General features: G+C 31.1%; 1 protein-coding gene across 2 annotated transcripts; it reads right to left on the minus strand.

The window, feature by feature from the left end:
- Window positions 1-14,015: 14,015 nt before the first annotated feature.
- Window positions 14,016-24,112, minus strand: LOC127720390 (EF-hand domain-containing protein D2-like). Of its 2 annotated transcripts, XR_007990713.1 has the most exons (5): window positions 23,845-24,112; window positions 17,680-17,827; window positions 16,729-16,866; window positions 14,410-14,626; window positions 14,016-14,347 (listed from the first exon to the last, which is right to left on the minus strand). XR_007990713.1 is itself a non-coding variant. In XM_052226977.1 (4 exons), exons 1-4 carry the CDS (start codon window positions 24,003-24,005, stop codon window positions 14,495-14,497), a joined length of 579 nt encoding a protein of 192 aa, XP_052082937.1. In that variant the 5' UTR covers window positions 24,006-24,112; the 3' UTR covers window positions 14,016-14,494. The 2 variants fall into 2 exon arrangements, 1 of the variants encoding a protein (XP_052082937.1); XM_052226977.1 differs by having other exon boundaries at window positions 14,016-14,626.
- Window positions 24,113-27,463: the final 3,351 nt, after the last annotated feature.

The following is a 27,463-nucleotide window of genomic DNA, read 5'->3' on the forward strand; positions in this document are numbered from 1 at the left end:
CAATCATTCCATACACCAAATATAGCTGACCTATTGCATGCAGTATTAGAAAAAAAGACCAAAACTCAAAAACTTAACTTTGACCACTGAACCATGAAAATGAGGTCAAGGTCAGATGACACCTGCCAGCTAGACATGTACACCTTACAATCATTCCATACACCAAATATAGTAGACCTATTGCATACAGTATTAGAAAAACAGACCAAAACACAAAAACTTAACTATAACCACTGAACCATGAAAATGAGGTCAAGGTCAGATGACACCTGCCAGTTGGACATGTACACTTTACAGTCCTTCCATACACCGAATATACTAGACCTATTGCTTATAGTATCTGAGATATGGACTTGACCACGAAAACTTAACCTTGTTCACTGATCCATGAAATGAGGTCGAGGTCAAGTGAAAACTGTCTGACGGGCATGAGGACCTTGCAAGGTACGCACATACCAAATATAGTTATCCTATTACTTATAATAAGAGAGAATTTAACATTACAAAAAATCTGAACTTTTTTTTCAAGTAGTCACTGAACCATGAAAATGAGGTCAAGGACATTGGACATGTGACTGACGGAAACTTCGTAACATGAGGCATCCATATACAAAGTATGAAGCATCCAGGTCTTCCATCTTCTAAAATATAAAGCTTTTAAGAAGTTAGCTAACGCCGCCGCCGCCGCCGCCGTAGCCGCCGCCGCCGCCGCCGCCGGATCGCTATCCCTATGTCGAGCTTTCTGCGACAAAAGTCGCAGGCTCGACAAAAATCATAATTGTTTCTTATTCGTAAACGAATGTGTTTAACCTTAGTATATACATATACCGGCATATTGTGTTTGTATCTTTAAAGTTTATTACATGCATCAAGGATTTGTATATGATCATGCCATATCCATTCAATGTGAATGTGTATGCAATTGAATATTGTATATTGTCCATTAAACTGTTAAAGATGTCAAAAATAAAAACTAACAACAAACAACAAAGGTAGTAACAAATCTATCTCAAACATGTTTACTAAAATTCTAGGTTTCGACAGACCTCGAGTTTAATTCCCTTAATGTTCCAAAGATATTTTAGATTGTATAAAGAGAGAGAAAATTTCAATTTTCTGACGCAAAGCGAAGTATAGTAAATAAACTCATCATAAATAGCAGGCTTAAAATCGTGTACCAGACGCGTGTTTCTTTTACAAAAGACTCACCAGTGACGCTCGAAGAAAGGAAAGTTATAGAGGCCAAATCGATTATGGGTTTTCAAAATTAAATGGAAATTTCTCAAACTGGTATTGTATGCAGCCTTTTTCCTCTTTTAAGTAACCACAGCTATGTTATTGGAAGGCTTAAATGTCAGAAATAATTTGAAATAATACACCTTTGTCACAGTGAATAGTAGTCTAGATTAGCATTGCCTTTTTGCAATTTTTTAGTCTATTATCTTCAAACGTATACTAGTAATACAAAATTATGTTCTGCAAATGTACTGCTATAATGCATGGTAGATTTCAGATGATTTGATTGTATGATTTAAAAACAAAGTCATCTTCTTTTTATATTTACCCACAATGCAATTGTATGGTGATCAAACCTGGCAATTTCATACATGATGGTCATGCATTACATACAACTATATTACATGTCGCTTGAAAACTTAAATCTATACCTTTTAAAAAAATGTCTTCAACAGATAATATGGTTCTGTTTCAGCTAAGTTTGTTGTAAGTTAAAATTTCCGAACAAATATACAAAACCAAGATATTTAAAGGAAAACATTCACGTACGTTCTTTTTTGCCACAAACTAAGATAAATAGTGAACATTTCTTTATTCAGTGACAAAAACTTTAAAAGTATAATGTTACCTTCACTTAATTCGACATTTGCTTTGGTTCTTCAAAAAAGGTAAGTTTTCTGACTAAACTTTAAACTGTGGAATGACGTTGACCATTAACACTTTGAATATATTGAAAAACAAGTTGACTTAGCTTATTCTCTTAACTGAAAACAACTTTTGTCCTTATGTCGTCAAAAGAAATGACTTATAAACAAACTGACAAGACTTGTTAATTGTTTATTTTTTCCATTCCTGATTTTGTCCCTAATGGAAAAAAATTGACATTGATGGAGTGCAAAGACGTTCACCAAACTGAAATATTGTTTGTAATTTACTTTAAACTAGCGTTCAGTAACTGCAAAAACTTTTAGATCTGTACTTTGTGTGTTTTTTTTTTGTTTTTTTTAGTTTTTTAAGTGTTTGGTGCTGAGTCCAGCCCTTTACAACTAATTTTTACAGCTTGTTTCATGGTATGCAGTTACACTACAGTGACTACTACTGTCACAGGTAAGCAAGGATTTGTATAGTGAGAAGGATTGGAATCTCGCGGTATATCGACACTTCTCGCGTATCGTGAGATGTTGCGTACTCTCCACTATAAATTTATACGCGCCTGTTAGTAAATATCCGGTCGAACAGCGTGTATTGCAAGATAAACATTTCTGACTTGTTTGTTGTTAGGTTTAGTTTGTTTTAGCATCTTTGATCAATATTTTGTTTTAATTCGCAAAGATATCACGATTCCTTCTGAGTATGTCATATTGAGGACCTCTCTCAAGCTGGAAAATAAACTTTGATAGTCGTTTACATTTGGCAGTTGCCGAAAATTATCGTAATTATGTTGTTGTTTTTTCTTGTGATCGTAATTTGAGTAGCCCAACACATCTTTATTATACTTGTAATAGCTGTTTAAGATAACCCCAAAGAGAAGGTCAAAACAATTATTTATTTTCGCAGCTTGTCTTTGTCCTTTCTTCTAGTATATGAAACTGACCCAACTACCACAAGAGCATTGACCATGTTGACAGTTAGAGGAAATCATACAGTCTTCAAGAATAGTCAGTCTCCATACAATATCTGTATGTTGATTTTTTATCATAGTTAAGTTATGAATAAATTTAACAATCAATATACATGTACTAATGTAAGGTCCCCAACAAATGAGAAATTAAATGAATTCATTGATTTTCAAGAATTCTCGTCTGTTCAAACTTCAAATACATGAGTTGTAACTGGAACTATAGAGGTTTGAGTTCATTGAAGGACTGGCAGGAAGTTAAAAATAAGTTCATGATTATAAACAACAGTAAAATAGAAACTGAAATGATATGGAGTAAATGTACATGTACATGGGACTAAATCGCACCCAATACATAGAAAACATAGAAAATTATCAATGAACATGGCTTTTATTCCTGTTCTTCATCTTGACAGTTGATGTAGGGTCTTCAACAATGAATGTATCATTCATATCCTAAAATCAATGGTTGTACCCATGGCAAGTACAAGTAAATTTCCCTTGTGAAAAACATTAGTAACACAAGCAACTAATAGCATTTTACGAATAACTTTGATGGGTTATCTGCTTATTGTGTGATACACCCTACTCATAATTTGTTTCACATTTTTCACGTTGTGGCCTCTTTAAAGGCAACTATACAATATGGGTTAAAGTTGTGGTTTGGACCGCCTATTTGGGCGGGATTATTACGATGACCAATAGATAAAATGCATAGTATATTTAGATGCAGACAATGTGTTTTGTAAAGATATAAACTGTTTTTTGAATCAGAACTGTCATAAACTTACACTTAAAAGTATCACATCATGTAATTTTGTTATAGTATACTTACAAAACGCCGAGTTTATCTGGAAATGACATAATTTCAACTTGTAATGGTGGACGAAAAACGACTAACGAGATGCATCACGGTAAATCTCGCAAAATCTCAACATACGCAGCTTATTTCAATACAGGCAATGCAAATAGTCCACGAGATTCCAATCCTTCTCACTATACAAATCCTTGAGGTAAGGTATGAAACATATGTAGCACAGCCACATTCTGTATGTGTCTGTCCCAAGTCTGAAGTCTAAAATTCAGTGGTTGTTGTTGGTAGCTAACTGCCATAATTGTTTTTCTTTTATTGTTTTAGCATAAATAAGACCTTTGGTTTTCTGGTTTAATTTTTGACATTTTGTCATCCCTAGACCTTTTAAGCTTACTAGAAGGAAGGAGTTTTGCTTATTGTTGAAGGCGGTACAGTGACTTAAAGTTGATTAAATGCATGTCCTTTGGACTTTGATGGATAGTTGGTGCATCAGCAATCATACCGTATCTTATATTCATACATGATGTTAAGAGAAATTTTTATTTATATCACTGACACTGCCGTCTCAAAACAGAACCATATCTAAAATGCAGCTAGAATACATCCTTTTGTCTTTATCTACCAAATATACTAACAAAGTGATATTTCGTGCAATGTCGATTTCACGACTTATCATTTTTCTTCATGAGTTCGGGTTCATTTAAGGATGAAAATTAAGTTTTATTTTTGTGTTAACATTTTCATAATTTAAATTGTAGCCATTTTTAGCTGCAGTATAAAAACAATATAAGATCAATATCAGGAAAATATCAACTTTTTTGGATTTAGCACTAAACTGTTGAAATGCTCAGTAAACCTCACCCGTCCTCAGTTTCCAAGTCTCATACAAAGATTTTTATATTTTTTTACATTGACCTAATGTTTGCACCTGTCCTAAATCAGGCAACTGATGTTCAGTAGTTGTCGTTTGTTGATGTGGATCATAAGTGTTTCTCGTTTTTGTTGAAAAAGCGAGACATATCGATCCTACATTCCGTCGGCGTCGTCGTCGTCCACAAATATTCACTCTGCGGTTAAAGTTTTTGAAATTTTAATGACTTTCTTAAACTATCCTGGATTTCTACCAAACTTGGACAAAAGCTTGTTTATGATCATAAGATAGTATCCAGAAGTAAATTTTGTAAAAAAAAAAATAATTTTTTCCGTATTTTCCTTATAAATGGACTTAGTTTTTCTGCCAGTTAACATTACATTCACTCTGTGGTTAAAGTTTTTAAAATTTTAACAACTTTCTTAAACTATCTTGGATTTGTACCAAACTTGGACAGAAGCCTGTTTATGATTAAAAGCTAGTATCTAGAAGGACATTTTGTTAAAATTTTTTTCCATTTTTTCCGTATTTTACTTATAAATGGACTTAGTTTTTCTTCCAGTTAACATTACATACAGTCTGCAGTTTAAGTTTTTGAAACATTTATTAGATTCATAAACTATCCTGGATTTTTACCAAACTTGGACATAAGCTACTTACAATCAAAAGATAGTATAGAGAGGGATATTTCTATTAATTTTTTTCCTCATTTTTGTTGAGCCTGCTATTAACAGCAAAAGTAGGCGAGACACTGGGTTCCGTGCAACCCTTACAAATTTTTTATATAGATTAGACCGTTGGTTTTCACGTTTGAATGGTTTTACACTTGTAATTTTAGGGACCCTTTATAGCTTGCTGTTCGGTGTGAGCCAAGGCTCCGTGTTGAAAACCGTACTTTGACCTATAATGGTTTACTTTTATAAATTTTGACTTGGATGGAGAGTTGTCTCATTGGCACTCATACCACATCTTCTTATATCTAATATTGTATATATACTATAGGAATATCCTGTTTTCCTGTATTTTGTATAGTAGAATGGTTGTTTATAGAGTAAATAAAAGAAGATGTAAATACATCTGTTGCAGAGATAATTTATGAGTAAACATAGCATACAAATCAGGTATATAAAATTATGAATACATAACATAACAATGTTAACAATCAAATCATGTGACCTAGCAAGCATACAAATATAGAAAAGGTATAGCCAATATCTAATCAATGTTTAGTAGCAGAAAACTGATGAAACTTTAAAGTTAATTGGAATAGTTAAGAGAAAATAATGCTCTCACAACTCTTTTCCAACAATTATACAAACAGCAATATAAAACAAAAATGTTAGATGTCCCTTCGAATACATTACTGCTGAAAACAATACTAATGATACTGGAAATTTTATGATTTTGTATTTATCATTTTGCATTTACAGACCAACAAAGAATTAATTTACAAACAATACCTACTTTATTTTTGAAAGCACTTTTATTTTACTTAAGACACTATTATCTACAAAAATTTTGGTTAAGAGCAATGTGTTATGAAAAGCCTGTACCAAGTCAGGTATATGACAGTTGTTTTCCATTTGTTTGATATGTGTTTGAGCTTTTGATTTTTCCATTTGATAAGGGACTTTCCATTTTGAATTTTCCTTGGAGTTCCATATTTTTGTTATTTTACTTTTTAGGACCTGTTATTTTACTGAATATTAAGAGCTTAAATGTAAGTTGTCAAAACCTCAAAACTCACACAAAATTGCAATTAGGACATTTTCAAGTAATAAAATGTCTGTTTCTGATATAAATATGAAAGTATATTGCCTGTTTCTCTTTTCAATCAAGAAAATGGAATTCTTTTATAAGGAAAAAAATATACTTTTGATATACATGTATTATTCAAACTATTATACAAAATTCCAAACATGTTAACATGTTTTCATCATTTAGAAATTCATTTCATTTATCTGGAAAATAGGAAAATACTGCAAATTTTTTAAATACAGATGTTTTATTTTTTTTTAAAAAGGAGAGATATAAAACGGTCCCATGTATTATAAGGATATATAAATCTTATTCTAATCATGTTTTATATACTTCATTTTTTTTTATCCCATAATAAAGATCTAATTCAGATAAATTGTGCAAAATTCTTTCAACAGTATGTCACAGACAGATATATGAAAAAACTGTAACATACAATTGGTCTTTCTGAAATTACATTCCTATAAAAAGAAAACAATTAAAGATGATTTAATCATATTAAAAAACTAATTCAAAATCAGTAAACCATTGCAGCTTCCCATTATAGTTCAACTTATTAAATATAAGTAAATTCTTAACTTCATACTCAAAATCATTATAATTTATTATTTGACTACAATTTAATAACAGTTGTATAATAGCTCAACTAGAAACAGAAAATATTTTAAACTTAAAGAAAAAAATACCATAACAGAACACATAAGAAAAATAAGCACCAATTTTAACAGATCTTCGGGTTATTTTCAAGTCTACGGTTCAAAGTTCATGACTAAATGTTAATACAAATTAAACAGGGATACAGTCTTATCAATCACAGAATCAGAACTGTTGACATTAGGTGATCTTCAAAAAAAAGTTACAAATAATCCAGATCTGAATAAGCACCACTTATCAATCTATAACATAAAAAATAACATGTAACACATCAAATCTTTAATAAATTGCAGATCATTAATAATATATTCGAAAAATTAATACCCTGTCAGTATTTTTTTCATAATTTCATCTGAAAAAAAGCTTGTCTCCCATTTCAAAAAGAATGCATATAAATGAATAGTAAATGATCTGAAGTATGCTTATGTCTCATAAAAATGACAAAAGACAAATAGCAGAAAATCTCTACAAGTAAAGTTTTCATCAATAAACGTTTTTTATTATGTCGCATATAACAACATCAAGAAATTAACAAAACAAAGATTTAAGGATGTTCGCTACTCTGTTTCAAAATAACAAGCTTTTTAAAAGACTGTTAAAAAATTATAGTATATAAATGAAGGAAATAAAAAAGCAGAAAAAAATGAAAGGTCCATGTGCTTTTTTTCGGGATATAAGCCATTGAAAATTTGGTGGGAAATGATTCTCTTTAGATTTTTTATACCGTTAACATTGGCCGCTTTTTGTTTCAAAAACTATAAAAAAAGAACAAAGATTTTATGAGATTTAAATATGGCTCTTTAAACTATATGTAATAAAATTATGAAATGAAAAGTATGGGTTAGCGGACAAATTCTTTTAATGGCAATACATTGATAAAACCAGAGGATTCCGAAAATCTGGCAAAAATTCAAAAACAAGAGGAGCAAACATCCTTAACTTGGGCTAATGGCTGGTTGTTGAACTGAAAAGTATAATGAAAATATAGAAAAGTATGTTTTTTATCATTTGCAAAATTTCAATGTCTGCTGGTTTTTTTGACTTTCTACAACAATTATTCTTTCCTGAACAGCTATGTGCAAAAGAAAAAAAAAGTCAACAAGGTAGACAACTCTGCAAAATGGGAGATAACTTTACTTGATAAAAAGATGAACAATTATAAAGTTTTACAATAAACACATAAACCCAGTATTAATTACTATTTAACAACACTTGAGCATTATTGAGAATAACAATATCATGCATATAACTTTCAACAAATATGTGACAGACATTTAAAATTAAATTCGAAGGTTTTGTAATTTGAATCAAGTGAAAGTGTCTTGTATAAGGATGTTCTTAGTAACCTTACTTGCTTCATAAGAAAAATTACTTGTGAGAGAGAAGTTTTTGTCAAGAAGCCATTCCTATTTTCACGTTTTGTAAGTTTGAACGTTTGGCAATTTAAATGATGTTTGATCAGGAGTTAGACAAGACAAAGTATCTACCAAAAATAGAAGAATGTCCCTTTGCCTGTGTGCAGTCTATTTTATACAGAGCAAACAGGCAAATTTTTTGATAAGTAGTAGTTTCACAGTCTAACTTGCACCAACATAAATACAACATGTTAAAAAATACTATTGAAATTAAATTTTCTAATAAAAACATCATCAATTCTTAACTTGTTAATATTAATTTACCAAGTTGAACCCCTTGTTCTGTTTATAATATTTGCCTATAATATACAGTAAATATAAAGATAGCACTTGCGCTGGTTATAATTTCGTTGCATACTAAAATCACATGTGTTATGTTACGTCTGCATGTATATATGAAATAATGAAGTTAATAAAAATCATTTGATGGATATGTATGTAGGACTATGACCTGTGACTAGTTATAATGTTTTGTGTCCATTAAAACAGACATGTCATTAAATATAATTCCAAATATTGTTTACAAATATTTTTCATTTGAATCTTTTACAAAGCAAAATACATGTACTGTTTATTTTTATAAAAAAAATCACTTCATAGTTACAATTGTAAAAAGTACAGAGTCTTGTCAAATAAGAAATTAAATATTAATGAAGAAACCATATAAAACCAATGGGTCTCTCATTATTTGGAGTTTATGAATTAATATTAAATTATAAACTCTCAAAGGGAAAAAACTAGCTCATAAAACATATTCTACACAATATGTTTTTTTATATTTTTGCGAAAATATTCAGCTCTGCTTACATTGGTAAATAGATATTGCAATGTTTATTTCTACGATGATGTTGAAAAATTGCACAAAACATTAAAAAAAACAATATTTGAATAAGAAAAAAAAAACAATATTGCCAAAAAATATGTTTAATACATGAAACCCATACACATTAAGGATGTTCACTACTCTGTTTCAAAATAACAAGCTTTTTAAAAGACTGTTATAGATTGATAGTATATAAATAAAGGAACTAAAAAAGCAGAAAAAAATGAAGGGTCCGTGTGCTTGTTTTCGAGATATAAGCCTTTGAAAATTTGGCGGGAAATAATTCTCTCTAGATTTTTCATACATTTTACATTGGCACCCTTTTTCTTTCGAAAATTATGAAAAAATAACTAGGATTTTATAGCATTTTCAAATATGGCTTTTTAAACTATATTAAATAAAATTATGAAAAGAAAAGTAGAGGTTAGCGGGAGAAATTTTTTAATGGTACTACATGGATAAAACCAGAGGATTCCGAATATCTGGCAAAATATCAAAAACATGAGGAGCGAACATCCTTAAGTTGTTGCTTTATGCAAAGATTTTGTGCACAAAACTAATGACCATCAAATAATAGTTTCATTCTACATTATTGTCATGCCCGATTATGAGAGTAGGGGGCATAATGTTTTCCTATTAGACTAAAGACTTGGTTTAAGGTAGGTTTAAAGATATTGTTCAATGAAGTTTAATACGAAATTGAGGTGAACTTTTCAAAAATATATGTTAAATTATGGTTTTGTCCCAGATTTCGCTATTCACTGAACAGTAAAAATTTAATAGGGTAAGCTGGGCATGGTGACCTAAATGTATGAATACATATTTTTGGTTTTCTTGAATTTACAATAAATTATGTGTTACCTAACAATTATTTAATTAATTGAAAAAAGGAGTTAAAAAAAACAAAAGATAAGAATACAGTTTTTAAAACATTTTAATGGTGAAAGGAGTGGGAATAGTCTATAGAACAGCAAATAAGTCTAATGCGGTTTTTATGGCAAATGATATTTAAATGCTATGCATTTCTAATTTCGAATCTTAATTTTGGCAACAAAATTTAAACATAAAAAATGCATAAGTAATATAGATGTCTGGAATACTGGCTTACTGGACGAAAAAAGATTCTTTCGTCTATCAAAAAAATTACTTGGCAAGATGCATTGATACAAAATAACTTTCAAGTAAAAAAGTAGAATACAATCAGTGGTTGTATAGTGCTTATTTATGGGGAAATGCATATGCTACAAAAATCGTATAAAATATTACAAATCTACAAAACTACAAATATATGAAAGGTACAGCACTTTTATTGCTGTTCTTAGTCTTGTTGTTTGCCAAAGGTCTACATATGTAATTTAAAAGAAAAATACATCAAAACAAGATCTAGAAACCCCTGGTGTCTACTTGAAAGATCCTATTTACTGTAAATGATTCAAACCTGTCTCTTTTTTTTTTTTAACAGACAGAACTCATACCAACTTAGGGCAATTTCAAGAGAAACAATACCCATAACAAATTTATTTTTGATACATGAACGGAAATTCAACTAATAACATGAGGTTTTTTACATTTAAAGGGTACCAAGTAAAGATTTGATCCATTGTTCTTTAGATTCTGAAATAGCTATTAAGGATGTTCGCTCCCCTGGTTTTTGAGTTTTTGCCAGATATTCGGAATCCTCTGGTTTTATCCATGTAGTGCCATTAAAAATTTTGCCCGCTCACCCCTACTTTTCCTATCATAATTTTATTACATATAGTTTAAAAAGCAATATTTCAAAATCTTATGAAATCCTTGTTATTTTTTCATAGTTTTTTAAAGAAAAAAGGTCCCAATGTTAAATGTATGAAAAATCTAGAGAGAATAAATTCCCGCCAAATTTTCAATGGCTTATATCTCGAAAATAAGCACACGGACCCTTCATTTTTTTCTGCTTTTTTAGTTCCTTTTTTTATATGCTTTCAATTTATAACAGTCTTTTAAAAAGCTTGTTATTTTGAAACGGAGTAGCGAACTTCCTTAAAGTTAAAAAAATTTAAATGGTAACCATCATTTGATAGCAATGGCTTGTTACTGTGGATTCATATATATTCGTTGGATACAAATTTTCCTGTTTTTCGTTGGTATAGGTGAACCACGAATTTAAATGTTCAACGAATTACAAATTTTCTATAGGCTTGTATGCTGACTTTTGCAGACCCCTGAAATCAATTATCCACGAAAATATAAGTTTTCTTTAATCCACAAAAATTGGTACCCACGAAAATAAATTAATCAACAGTACCTTTGATATTGTAAAACTTAAAACAAGCAGAATAATACCATTCATTATGTCTATAAATAAAACTTTGATTTTTTAAAATATATTTTGACCGGGCAAAGAAAAAAGTTAACATTGATTTTATTGTACAATGTACTTTTCATTTTGATCGTTAATATCTAAAACCCTGTACAAACTTTCTCCCAGAAAATAATTCTAAATGTGAATAACTACAATGTATTATCTGATTAATGAGCATTGATTATAAATCTAAGCTGAAAAGACATGGGTTTTAGGAATGCATTTATTTACAAGTTTATGCACAATGGCAATATTAAATGTTTGACCCTGTTATACACATTCAACCCTGTGTTATTCTTATGAAATAACATATGAATTTTTTTTCTGTCATTTCCAAGGATTATTTTAAAACCAAAAAATTAGACAGTTTTATCTTTCCAAATATTGAAATATTTTGTTTGAAATTTTTTTTTTTTGAATTTTTGATGAGACAACTTTGAATAAAAGTAATTTTTGTGAATATTATTATATCTTCCAGTTTTATACTTAGATAATAACTATTTACGTGTTCAGAAGTTTATATTTCATTAATATTTTCAAAAACCTTAATATGTTAAAGAATTCATCCTTTTTATCTATACAATTCCACAGCTGCAGTTAGTACATATGAAACCTCTTAAAACAATAATAGAAAAATCAATCCATGCTGGTACACATTTTTAACACACGTATATAAAAACATAAAATCACATAAGTATATTCAAGAAAATAACCATGTATATCAAAGTTCTTGATCAGTCAGTACCTTTCACCCCTCCCCTTTCAAAGGGTTCAATTAAATCTTGTGAATACATTCAAAAACTTTCAGTGAAAAATAATGTTTTGTCCTTTTAAAAATACCAGTAAATAAAAACTGTGTACAATGATTGGTTCATTGTTATTTGCATAAGGTCTATTCCATTAAAATGGATGTAAGAGGGCAACTGATTGGTTCATTGTTATTTGCATAAGGTCTATTCCATTAAAATGCATGTAGGAGGCAGGAAGAGAATTCCAAAATATACCCACAACAAACATACTTTCTTAAAGTAATTGAGCATGCATCAAAGCCCATAAATGACATCTTCTTATCCTCCCACATCCATTTAAATAGAATAGCCATAGAATTCATAGGCAAATATTTCATGAGTGTTTACGACAAGCAAAACAACCCAAAATAAGTAGGGATGAAGGCCAAACTCACTCATGTTTACAACAGAAGGTACAGCCCAGTGAGTGGATAAGGATGAGAGCCAAACACCATACAAAAAGAACTTGAACTTTTGACCCCATGCTATATCGTGTATTTATATGCTGAAGTGAACCAAAAATCATTTAGGTATATATATATATATATATATATATATTCATCAGTGTTCCAGCTTGAATCTCAGGGCAGAAGGGTGCTAGTTGTCTGAAGGGGTACTTTAGCGTTATAACCCAGATTTTAAGGGCAATGTTGGACAGTGTATAAATTACCTTGAATATTGCTAGGCTCAGCTGGAGAACATTAGTTGTATTTAAACCATATTCAGAAATTAATGTGTGTGTTCTTGATGTTGGTTCCAGTAAGATTTTTTTTTAATCAAATTATCATACCATGAAGCAAAGCATATCATTTTGATGTTAATCTAAACAAACTTGTACATTTGGTAAGGAAAATAATCATCAGAAATTTCAATGTTTTATAACTTATACCAAAATAAACAAGTAGTTTTGAAAGATGGAGTTATACATGCAAAATTGAATGTTTAATGTAATAAAATTATCTACATTTAAATTACTTGTTCAAACATATATTACATATGTTATTGAGAGTTATTAATGATCATTTAAATTGTTACAAAAAAGTATTTTTAAGTGCAAACCAGTGCAAACCAAAGTGCTCCTCAGTAAGGAGTTTTATAAATATAACAGGTGAGACAGGAGATGATCATATTATATTGATGCAATAATATATTGCAGAAGGTATAAACAGTTACTTTTTTCTCCATCATTGTTAAAAATAAATTTGTTGAGTGCTCCTATGTCCGGAGGATTATAAAATACAAGAAGTAAAACAGGAAGTGAATCTTGTTATGTTCAAAGTACAAATTTCTTTGATTCTTCTTTAAATTTCATACTCATGGTTATGAAACAAAACTTTTTTTACCAATTAAGTCAAAACTATGTATGCCTTTAAAATTGTTTAGGATTTTATTTTTTATGTTATGCCTACTGAAATAAATTTTTTATAGTGTACATGCTGTACATAAACATTACAAATGGATAACATGTGGACATTTCATTCTGTATTAAATATCTAGTATTTGTTCAATTATCTTAAATCCACTAATTAGCAGTAAACAATCATTAATAAAGGTGATAAAACTGCCAAAGCATTAGGTATTTAACTTAATCCCATTGTCAGTTAATTAGTGTTACACAATCAGGTAACAATTTTACCGGAAACGCCGGTAGACATGAAATTTGAAAATTTTATTTTTTTGAAAAGGCAGAGGGGGGCATTCTTTGGAGGGCAGAAGGGTGGGGGTAAGGGCACCAAGGGCGGCCCGCCCTTCTATTTAGGGCAGGCAGGAACACTAGTACTGTTCATACATTGCACAATCTAAAGACTTTTATATTTTTGTTTGTCTGTTTGTGCTGTACCATTGTTAAACAGTCCAATATGTACTAAATTTGCTAAATGGTTGTTTTCTATTGCTTTTTTGTTAGCTGAACTAATAAACATGGTTATCTCCCTTAAACAACATCCTGAACAATTATCTCCCCCTTTAAGACCAGTAAACATGGTTATCTCCCTTAAACAACATCCTGAGCACAATTATCTCCCCTTACCTGAACAGTAAACATGGTTATCTCCCTTAAACAACATCCTGAGCACAATTATCTCCCCTTACATGAACAGTTAACATGGTTATCTCCCTTAAACAACATCCTGAGCACAATTATCTCCCCTAACATGTACACAGTTAACAAATTACATCAATTAAACACTGATGCTTTTTCTTTAAATGCTTTCTTCCTTTCCTTTGCTTCTTCAGCCTGTTTCTTCTTTTCCTCTTGTTCTTGTTTTATCTCATTTTCGAATTTCTTGTCCCTTGTTTGAACATCAATCTGCACAAAAAGACAAACAAGTAAACCTTTACCAAAGAATAGTAATTCTTTCTGGAATTCAATATCGCCTATATAAAACATGATACAAATAATACAACAGTGTTGTGCCTAGATTTGGCTAAATTGACAGATGATTTTCACTCTTTTGACCAATTTTTTGTACGACTTTAAGCTACATTGTTGTGATATCATCAAGGTCAAATGTACATGAAAAGTAAAATGCCTTAGCTGATCAATGGAAGAATTGAATGAAAATCAAATTCATTTAAAGAGGGTATCTCTCTAGGGAGTCTATAGTGTTGGATAATCAGTTGAAATTACCAACTGATTATCTATAACTATCGGTTCACAGCAACCAACCGACTATCGGTTATAATGGCATCATTATAGCTTGCACTTTTTTTATGAAAGTATGCATTCACCCATATTGAACATGTCTTATGCATATATTCCCTATCATTGCAGAGTTTTATATGTTCATGTTTGATCTTTTATTTACTTTCTACATTTTAGTTAGCAATTAAAACAGTGAATCAATTACAAACTTAAGATTCAGATTGAACATATTTTTCTTGCATTTACAACATTTATTCACAAAGTTTAACAATGACACTAACATTTATAAATTTTAATGGAATCACTCACACGATAATTTCATATACATACATGTAGCTGTATTAAAATTTGAATGTTTTTCATTAAAAAGATATAAATATATGAAGTATTCAACTATAAGCAACTTAAATCAATATATTAAAACAATGCATTTGCATGAAAATATATACATTTAACTAAGGGGATTTTTATTAAGATCTAATGTTACAGTTGTAACAAATTTATTTTGCTGAAAATTAAACATGTTTTGATGTATGCTCTAGCATAACAAGGAATATTTGAAAGTGAAAGAAAATATTTCATAAAAAAGTTGTTTCTTTTAAATAATATACGACCAATCTGTAAAGTAAATGCTTTTACCAAATTAAGAAAGAAATTGATTATGTCTTTAATTATAGGATGTTTGACATTGTTATGTCATCAGCTGATATTTTTTGTTACAATTTGTATGACTGCGCATGTAAATTGCAAAGGAGAAACAGACTCGAAGTTGATATGTTAAAGTTCCGGTAAGTATAACAACAATCAATTATCTACATCTCTGATTAAGCAACCAACAATCAATCAATCTGCATCTCTGAGCCAAACCAACTGACTTCCGACTTATTCGGATCATCAGAACAACACTGCAAGAAGATATATATGTTTTAAAGAAACTTCTTCTTCGGATTGAGTTTGGTTACTGTCTGATTACACTTTACCCACAAATTGTTTAAATAATAGTGCTGTGGATTCATTTATTTTCGTGAGTACTAATTTTAGTGGATGAAGGAAGAGTGTACATGTAGTTTCGTGGATATTTGATTATATGGTTTATAAACCTATGTAAAATATGTACTTAGTTGAACATTTTTAAAAAGTCATAGTTCATGTATACTCACAATATCCATGAAAATTGATATCCCACATATAATTATTAATTCACAGTAATATTTCACAAAAGGAAGCTATATCACCATTTACATGAAGTTTATAATCTGCAATAATATTCCTTTTTCATTTGTGATGATAATTAAGGCCTATAAAATGATTAAGAAATAAAATGTCTGCTATTCAGAAATTTGCAGAATACATTCTTATTTTCAGGCCCAGCCAACAATAGAACAGAGGGTAGATTATGTTTTCAGGTCTGTGCCTTCATCCATATGTCTGTCTGTCTGTTCATCCCATAGTGGGCTAAAGTTTTTGTTAAAGTGAGTTTACCACGAAGTTCTGGTCACATCAGCTTATTACTTATTACTGTTTTTCCTATATGATGTGATCTTTTCAAAATGTATGATAAATAAGGGTTATGACCAAGATTTCTTTATTAACTGAACATGAAAATGTGATAGTGTGAGCCGGGCATTGTGTCCTATACACAGGTATTCTTGTTATGAATGTTTGAGGGAGTCACGGGAAGTTATCAAAACTAAGATTTTTTTACCTTTAAAAAAACTTTATGAGAAAGTCACAAGAAGATGTCAAAATCATAAAAATATACAAACCTTTGCCTCAAAAAAACTTTTTGCCCCTTTCACTCCTTCAGCATCAACATCAATTTCAGTCATGTTGTCAAACAAAGCCATCAAACCACTATCTGCATCTAACTCTCCTAAATTAGCTTTACGGAATATCAGTAAAAACTACAAGATAAACAACATCATTAGAGAATATCAGTCAAAACTACAAGATAATAATATAAAATCATGAATATAAATGTATCAGTATAGGGTAAAAATAAATGGGGAATGTGTCCATGGAACACAGATGATGCCCCGCTTGCATATCATATAAAGTTATAAAGGGACATAACTGAAGAACGGTAAAAGTGAAGTTACCCAAATTTGTACTTGATCTGAGTTTTGTGGTAATAAGTATTGTGTATAAGTTTCATAAAATTTGGTTGAGGCAAACTTAAGTAAGAGAAGGGAAACGCTAATTTTTCCATTTGTAAAGGGGCATAACTCTAGAACGGTTAAAGTGACACCACCAAAATTCAAACTTGATCTGTATTTTGTAGAAATAAGCATTGTGTATAAGTTTCATAACATTTGGTTGAGGCAAACTAAAGTTAGAGAACGGAAACCAACTTTGGGAGGTAAGGATGTACGTACATACAGACGGACAAGGGTAAAACTTAATGCCCCCTTCACTAAAGGGGGGGGGCATAATTACATGATGATTTCAGCATTAGGGAATATCAGGTAACACTTCAAGATGAAAATATCAGCATTAGGGAATATCAGTATTCACTTCAATATGAAAATATCAGCATTAGGGAATAACACCTAACACTTAAAGATAAAAATATCAGTGTTCATGGTGTTAGGGAATATTGTTATCACTTCAGGTAAAAATATAAGCATTAGAAAATTTCAGCTAACATTTCATTCAGGATGAAAATATCAGCATTAGGAATAAAATGTAAACAATAATACAAAATCATATTAGCAAACCTCTCTAAAATTTATCTTTCCATCGTTGTCTTCATCAATCTCCTTTATCATAGCTTTGAGTGACAGATGGGTTTGAGGTGCTTCTAACTTTTCCATCATCAACTTCAATTCATGGAAATCAATAAACTTATCTTTTCCTGTATCATATCTGAAATAAAACAAAAGTTAAGTGAACTAACAAGAACTTGATTATCTCCCTTTGAACACAATGAACCAGGATTATAGTCGTGTGATAAGATTTGTAAATCATGGAAAGTGTCAAGTTTGAATTGTTTTATCTACCTTTTTGAAATTTCCCTGAAAAGTTAAAGGGTTTGATACATATATCTCAAACAAGAGTGCACACGCTGAAATGTCTCGCCTGCTTTACTGATCATTGATTTTATGTTGATGATCCTATATATAAAGCTTTACTACAAGTATCACATAAACTTAACATGACCCAAGAAAATGAGGCCAAGGTCAGATAAACCAACCTTCAAATACATGTACACCTTGCAATCATTCCATACACAAAATATAGTTGACCTACATGACCTATCAGGGCTCGACATTACCGTTTGTCCGATTGTCCGGGACAAGTGAAAACAGGTGTCGGGCAAGTAGCTATAGATTCACCATACTACTTGTCCGATGGAACAAGTGAAAAATCGATGTCCGATGTGAAATATATCAAATTCAATTGCTTATAGTTTCTAAGAAAAAACTTAACCAGGAAAATTTCTTGACCTATGAACCATGAAAATGAGGTCAAGGTCAGATGAACCATGCCATACAGACATGTACACCTTACAATCAATCTATGCATTAAATATAGTTGACCTATTGCTTATAGTATCTAAGAAGCAAACTTAACCATGAAAATTTAACATTGACCAATGAACCATGAAAATGAGGTCAAGCTAGGTCAGATGATACCTGCCAGACAGACATATACACCTTACAATTATTTCATACACCAAATATATATAATTGACCTATTGCTAATAGTTAAAGAGAAACAGACCAAAGCACAAAAACTTAACACTGAGCAATGAACCATGAAAATGAGGTCAAGGTCAAATAAAACCTGCCAGACTGACATGTACATCGTAAAATATTTCCATACACCAAATATAGTTGACCTATTGCATATGGTATTCATGGTATTAGAAAAAAAAGACCAAAACACAAAAACTTAACTTTAACCACTGAACCATGAAAATGAGGTCAAGGTCAGATGACACTTGCCAGTTCGACACGTACACCTTACAATCATTCCATACACCAAATAAAGTAGACCTATTGCTTATAGTATCTGATATATAGACTTGACCACGAAAACTTAACCTTGTTCACTGATCCATGAAATGAGGTCCAGGTCAGATGAAAACTGTCTGACAGACATGAGGACCTTGCAAGGTACGCACATACTAAATATAGTTATCCTATTACTCATAATAAGAGAGAAATTAACATTACAAATAATCTTAATTTTTTTTTCAAGTAGTCACTGAACCATGAAATGAGGTCAAGGACAATGGACATATGAAAGACAGAAACTTCATAATATAAGGCATCTATATACAAAGTATGAAGCATCCAGGTCTTTCACCTTCTAAAATATAAAGCTTTTAAGAAGTTAGTTAACGCTGTCGCTGCTGATGCCGGATCACTATCCCTATGTCGAGCTTTCTGCGACAGAAGTCGCAGGCTCGACAAAAACTAGTTTTACCCTATCACAGTGTTCTCTCCTGAGCTTTTAGACACAAAGTACATATGTGCAGTGTTTTACCATGGTTCTATCTGAATATGTGCATGCTGTATAACAGAATATATCAAAAATATTAAAACATGTTGATTTAATCTAAGGTAAACAGTGCTATTTCAGTTTCATTTCTTTTTCTTGCCACTCGACATAATCAAGCATCAATCAATCAAACATTTGGTTTTTTCCTTTATATTTTACTTTTCCTAAGTAGATTGCTGTCAGTGATGTATTTGTACTCTTGCATCTGTTCAATGATTAAGAAAAAATGGTGGTCTGAAGGATTTGATCATCAAAATTTTGCAAAGGACTGTACATGCACACAATTTTGGTATTTTACCAAGAACCACTGTCAGGGAAAATAAAATTTCGCAAACTCTGCAACTGCTGAGATATTTACGCTGAAAAAGTTATCACTGATGATTTAAATTGATTGCATGCTGATTTGTGACTCCTTCATATAATATTATACAATTATAATTGTGATTTTTTGTATTAAATAATATCATGATGAATATCTAGGAATGTGCCAGAGTGGATGGTAGCTCAGGGAGTGTCTTAAGGTACATGTCACAGGCAAAAACTTTTAAATACTGCAAATTCAGAAATAAATGCAGGCATTTATTATTGTGAATCCTTGACCGTCCGCAAAATGTGAAACCTAATTAATGGCATTGCAAAAATATTATCGAAGGAGTGAAATTATGAATGCAAGTTTTTATTATTACTAACATGATACTGTCTCATTTTTCACATCTATAACAACATCTCAATGATTTCTGAATTTACAGACAAAGTGATAAGGTAGGAGATGGGGCACGAGTTCACAAAACTATGGCCAATATTTTTTGTTATTGTTGTAACATTGAGAAAGGAGGAAAAATGGAGATTTTCTTCTCATCAGGTTGGAAGTGTTTGACATAAAGTTGGCTTTTTAAAACCATTCAACCTCTTGGGATGTGAATTTGTGGTTTAGAAGGTACTGGATGGATTGTTCATGTAGAGGCTTTGTGGACAAAAAAGGACATATCACTTACCATTTATACAAGGTTCCATTCATCAAGTGTCTATATTAGTAAAAATCAAATAGAAGTATATTGTATGCATCAAATTAAAAAATCTAAACTCTAAACATTATAAACAAAAACAAGAATGTGAATACTAAAAGCTGAATTTGAAAACAAATTCATGTTCAGCTGTTCATCTTGACCTTGAAAAATTCGGTATACAGAAAAATATTTGATTGAATCTGTCACCAAGTGGCAGCAGGGAATAAGCTTTAAAATTTAACTCCAGGGCCCAACTGACAAAATGTGAAAATTTTGTATTGACCATATGTAAAAATCTAGGGGCCAAGCCAAATTTTCAATAGCATTGGCGACTAGGCCCCTGTAAAATTATTCCCTGAACAGTCATTCTGAAAACTGCCAACAAATCATAAACATATTTGAAATGTGTTCTGCAATTAAACCCAGTGTCTCACCTGCTATATATGTTGCTGTCAGAGTAAAATTGTAATGTTGATGACTGCCAAAAACTAAGTCCATTAATCAATAATATACAGAAAAAAAGTAAATAATCCCCAGATGCTATTTCTACTGATCATGCATTCTGTTCTTTTGACACATTCCCCGTTTCCATTCTCAATTGTATTATAAGGGCATTAGCTACGAGATATAAAAAAAATTAAAATATGATTTGTTTTATTCAATCATTAATAAAAGTGAAATAGTGAAATAATAATTCACCTTTAGCAGCCAATTTGATTCAATTTTGTCAAAATAAGCTATGAAATACATGTATTGCTGATGAATTAATTCGTATTCATGTGACCTTCAATTTAGCCCCTTATCTGGACATGTGTTACGCATGTATTCAGCTATCAAAAGGAAAAGAATGTCAACATTGAAAGTGAAACAAGGATGAATTATTTTGTTGACGGATTCAATCCACAAAAAATCATTCTTATACAGGTAAAAGCAGTGATAAACATACTTTTAAACCTACAACCTGAAATCAAACAGACAGAAAAAAATCCAATTGCACGAGGTCACTATCTATTTATATTTATATGAATGTTTACATCGGGTCATATAACCTTGACAGTCTTCGGAGGTCTTGATAGTTAATTAGATGGCGTCTAGACAAAAATACACACGAAATGTTGATAATCGAGTCCATACATTGTTAGTTGTTTATTTTAAGACTTTTTGTATTTTGGATATATATATACGTTTAAGCATGTTAAGTACAAATGAAGTATGTCTGTATGTTATAAATCAAATAGGAAAATTTGAGTCGAATTGGTGAACATGAATTTGACAGCTAATGCCCCTTTAACATGTTTAAGATTCTGTCCAAGTTTCGTAAACTTTCCATGAAGATTTTAACAAAATAATTTTAACTGTGAGCTACTGATATAAAGCATCCTGAATACTTTTTTCAGACATGCATCACAATTTGTTACATCTTCATACATCAGTCAGGGGACATATTGAAATAAGTGATTTTTAAATCACTTATTTAAGTAGCAAATTCGAAGTTTTGTCACAAATTGTGATTTTGTAGTTTTACCAAAATTTTAAACACATAGGTTTAGATAATATCTTTTCATTTAAATAGTAAAATTGAAAAAAAAAGAACTTTTTGCTTCTTTTAAGCAGCAAGGTTTATGCCTTCGATGCAATCATTTAGCTGCAAATTCTATTTTAGTTGAAAAAATGCCATAAAAATGGCTTTACATAATGAACTGATACTTTCTTATTATTTTTAACAGATTTTTCCCAGCAGTGGGAGTATTTTTCCTGTAAAATTCAAGGTTTCATCTTATAGATTATGATATAAAATTCTACTGTTCGCAATCAAAATTTCACTGTTCGGGGGTGTTGAAATTAGTGGGGGTTATTAAAATAATGATACTTAAAGGAGTGATTTTTTGTTAGGAAATTAAGGTATGATACTTAAACAAGTGATTTTTATGTCATTATCCTAGATTTAGTACAAGGTCATCACCTGACATGACCCGCTCATCCTATCAACACAGATGTTGGTTCTGATAATTTTAGCAACATAATCGGTCCCTGGATCATTAGTATTCTATATTTAAAGCTACAATAAAATTAAATCACTTAGTCTAGTGATTAATTTGTACTACTTAAATAGGTGATTATTAAAGAAAGACAACTCTTACTTCTAACCTTTATGGACATAATGTTACTTGAATGAGTGATTTAGAAAATCACTCATTTAAGTAAGTCCCCTGACTGTACATGTGTCATATGAAGTTTCAGCCTATCTATATATATGTACTTAGTTTCTACGGAATTACAAAAATGGACATGATGGAAGAAACGAATATTTAAAGGGCAAAGACCAGGAGTGAACTAATGATTTCAACATGAAATAGCCATTTTATTTCCCTTCGTCCTTGAAGAATCCGGGTCCTTTCGCCCTAATTCCTGTTTGCCCTAATACCTGTTTGATATGGGTCTGTCACCCAGGGTCCATTCCCTCGTAGCTTTTTTATTTTGTTGTTTTGTTGTATAATGTTTATTATTTGAAAAGACTATATATAAGTTTGTTGAAAATTCGCCAAATATTTATCATGTTTATGTTGTATTTCTGCTACCAACATGACCAAATAATCATTTTCCTTTGATCTGCACAGTAGAGAACAAGGATAACAAGGTATTTGATATAAAACAACTGAAGACCATGTCATGCATGTTAGCTGCATGTATTCATCTTTATTGATACATTTTAACAATATCAAAAATCATCATTAACCATGTTAACAGAACTTTATGACAAGATCTAGATCCAATTGGAACTTTGCATCACACAACATTTATGTCCTTACAGTATTATTTTAAAGAGCACATACATCATGTACATTGTATAGGAAATGTTTCAAAACAAACTTGAGATCAAAGAAGCCAAGCTGCTTGCGAAAAAAATTCCCTTTCATGGCTTACGAATCGTACATCATTGTTTTTCCTTATTCCACATGTTCCAAGCTGCTGGCTAGTTTATTTTAAAAAAAAATGTTACTATCATTATTTATCCATCAAAGGCAATTAATACAAAAATAAGTGAGATCAAAGACATCACAATAATACCTACATGACCTAATCGGCAGTCTAAATTACAATCAACAAATATAAGAATAAGTTTATTAAACCTTAATTTATGGCTTAATACCACTATACTAATTTTTTGCCCAGGGCAAACATGCAATCAAGGTGAACAGACCTGATACCGTTTTTGAACATACCCCCCCCCCTTTTTATTCCAACCCCCCTCTATGGACCCTATTTGTCAGGCCAGAGCAGTCCCTCAAAAGATTGAGAAGCTGCTGACATATCGGTAATTTTCATTTAGGTTAAATAAGCATCTGAAAATTTGTGAGTTATGCTTACTTATTGAATATTTTCTGAAAGTCTTGGATCTGTTTACGTGAAAATTCTTTGAACTCTGTGTAAGGGTTGAAAACCTGACTAGATTTAATGACAGTTTCTTCATCTCCTTCGTTGATATTAACTCTCCTCTCAAGCTTCTTTGCCAATTCGTCTGTTGCCATGATGCTTTCTTTTAAATATGTTGTTACAGCGACGAACGATCATAAAACATCACATTACTCAGTACTTGACACTTCCTTCTTCCTCCCTTTAATTACTTCCGGTTACTGTCAACATTGGGACTTGTCATGAAAAGGCCTGTAATCCCGTATCTGTGAAAACCAAGCGTAAAGATTCCGGAGCACCTGATCGAAATCACCCCCAGTTTTTGGTGGGATTCGTGTTGCTCAGTCTTTAGTTTTCTATGATATGTTTTGTGTTTTGTGTACTGTTGTTTGTCTGTTGGTCTTTTTCTTTTTTAGCCATGGCGTTGTCAGTTTATTTTCGACTTATGACGGTTTAAATGTCCCTCAAGATGATATCTTTGACTGATAGTACGTTAATAATGAAAGGATTTATATAGTAAATCTGAACAATTGAAACGGAATTGATTGATTGATTTGATTGATTGATTGATTGATTGATTGATTGATTGATTGATTGATTGATTGATTGATTGATTGATTGATTGCAATGAATAGAAAAAAAAAGGAATATTCATAAATTAATGGACTCCTTTCATGGCAGTGAAAATTTTCCATTATTCCTGTAGTCACATCAGAAATCGGTATCTTCCCTTTCCATCTATTTTTCAAGCTGTTAATGATATTATCGTATTTCTATTTTTTTTATTAACACATATATCTTTTCTGTTATTATTATTATAAAGAGTCATTGCAATCATTGTATCTATATTTAATGTAACTATTCAGCTCAGCTTCAGGAGGTTCTGGATGGGGGCCTTTAATTGTGTATTCTTTATTATTTTTCATGTCATTTTTCTTTATTCTTTATACATTTTGCCTGTTATTCTCTATTTTTTATATTTTAGCACCCCCTTATTTTCAAATCTTTATTTTTTTGCCTATTTGTCTCCATTCTTTATGATTTCTTGCCCTTTATTCTGCACGTTTTGTCCATTATTCTCTATTCTGTTAATTCTGTAAACCCCATCCAGACCCTCCCGTAGCGGGGCGCTGTGATAAGTTGTATACATTATTCTCTACTATCATTAATAAGAACTTATATTGTAACGGTGATGAAATTGCAAAATAAGAATAAGATAAGTGTCGTGTTATGACCATGTCAAGTCTGTAGCATTTTGCATGCTGAAAAGCGAGACAGATTAATTTGATATCAAACCCAAAATGATCCATCACAAAACAATTTGATTGTATATACATGTATCTAAGAAATGTGTTTTGTCGTTGGAAATACATCATTTCTGATTTGCCTGATCAACCAGTTGATTGATTAAGTAAAAGAATTAAACAAGGCAATTAATATAAGTTCCTCCAATTTAGTAGAGAAATCAAGATTTCATCCATTCTCCATTCAGAAGCAAGCATGCAAAAAAAAAAAAGACTAACAAACCTATGACCGTCCCCATATGAAGGCAAAACCGAAAGGATAAGTAATAGTACCGCCCCCTTTTTCGTCCTTAAAAAGAAAACAGAAAACAATGGCCGCCCTTTAATAAAGACAAAATTAATTTCACACGAACAGCTGGGTCCCGTAACTCTAATGAACGCCGGTATTTTTATTCTAAAACTTCAATCAAATATTGTCCTGACCATGCATGAAATATTTGCCACTGGACGTTAAGCAAACAACAATTAATCAATCAATATAATATCTTCTTTTTAAACAATCCCTGCATGATTCTTTTAAATGCACCAACTTAATTGACGGAAGTTATATAGGTATGTATTAAAATGTCATTGCTACTTGTACATGTAGGACTACACGTTATATCTAAAATGTAGAACATATAGCTCCAGGCCCTGGGGCTTTGCAGGAAACTAGGAAGTTAAAATGGTAAGTACTTTTATAATTAGAGTCCAAATCTGACAAAATGACAAAAGGACAACAAGGGATTCCTCTACGATCAAATGTGGTCATTAAACCACAATTTATCATCACTGATTTTTCCTCTGATGAAGATGTTGATTCAGACGAAAATGTCGATGAAAACTGTGATACCGATAATGATAAAGGAAACGATTATTATGATGGAAATTTTTTCAAAAAGCAAAGTTTTGATCATGAAGGCATTGTTCCTATGGAAGTGCTTCAGGAAAATAAACCAAAATCTTTGAATGAAAATGTGACAGAAAATTCGATAGAGGAACAGGAAGAAAAGTCTATCGAGGAGACTGAGAATGAAAAAAATAGAAGAACATTTTTGGATTGGAAACAGAAGTTAGAGGTATTTGATTTGCTGTTCTTTTTTTAAACCCAGTCGTGCTATATATGCATGGGTTATCCTATATTGGAGCGCAAAATATAAATTTAACATGCTCTATGAAAACCCGACCATTTCTGAATTTTTGGAATAGTCGGAGGGTTTTTTGTTTTTGTTTATTTGTTTTTTTTTTCTTTCATTTCTGTACTTAAGTTACTTTTTTTATATATATAATTGATTAAAACGAATACGTACATTTACTGCAGTTTAATTTTATCAACCCTTAATTTCCCTCTTTACTTTGTATTTATCTATTTATTTGCAAGTGTATGACCGTACCGTTCATATAAATATACTTTGTTGATTTCTATTTTTTCTCGTATAATTAAATAAGATAAAATAATAAACTTTTGGGGGAGGGGGAAAAGGGGGGGGGGGGGGGGGGGTGATGTCAGTTGTGAAAAAAAAACCTTTAGATATTAGTGTGGATATTAGGCCGTCAAGGTCATGTGGAATATTTTTACCCTTATTCCAATGAGTGCTCCAATGCCAGTGTGCGACGTTGTAAACTTTGGCCTTCGCCAAAATAAAATCAATCGCATAATAAGCCAAATTCGAGTCAACTTAATTTATGGAACAAAAACGATTCCTCACACAGGTTTAGACAAGGATTTAACATTAATTTTATGACAACTCATATGTGACGTTTTTGAAGAATGTGAATACAATTATTTTTTAAACGAGACAATCGATTGCTGATTTTCTTCTTTCGGTATTTAAAATCAAAGATGGTATTTCACACATATTTCTGATGCTTAGAAAATCATGTGGAGCTTAAATTCATAGTTCCTTGACATGTTGTGCCGGGGAATTTGTGTATTTCACCGTATAAAATTGGAATTTTAATTTCGCATTACAAAAGTGCTATTTTAGATAACTAAAATTATTTGTTTATTTTTTTATTCATTTATTTTCCGGTTGTAGTATTATCAAGAACAAAAATCATAGATCACGACCAGGAACAGTCAGTGTATCCAATGAAGTTTAAATATCTAATTATTTCTGTTTATGAGAAACTTGATTTTTCCATCCTAAATACCTTTGACATTTACATAAATCAGTTAAAATGAATACTTACTGTAATTTTAGAATAAGGAAATCGAATCATTTAATTTCATTTCCATAAGGTTCCTTCTTGTCGATATCGTATTTCGCTATCACGGTCGTATTCCGGGG

This window comes from Mytilus californianus, unplaced genomic scaffold, assembly GCF_021869535.1.
Source record: "Mytilus californianus isolate M0D057914Y unplaced genomic scaffold, xbMytCali1.0.p SCAF_11, whole genome shotgun sequence".
In the NCBI taxonomy this organism is placed as follows: domain Eukaryota; kingdom Metazoa; phylum Mollusca; class Bivalvia; order Mytilida; family Mytilidae; genus Mytilus; species Mytilus californianus.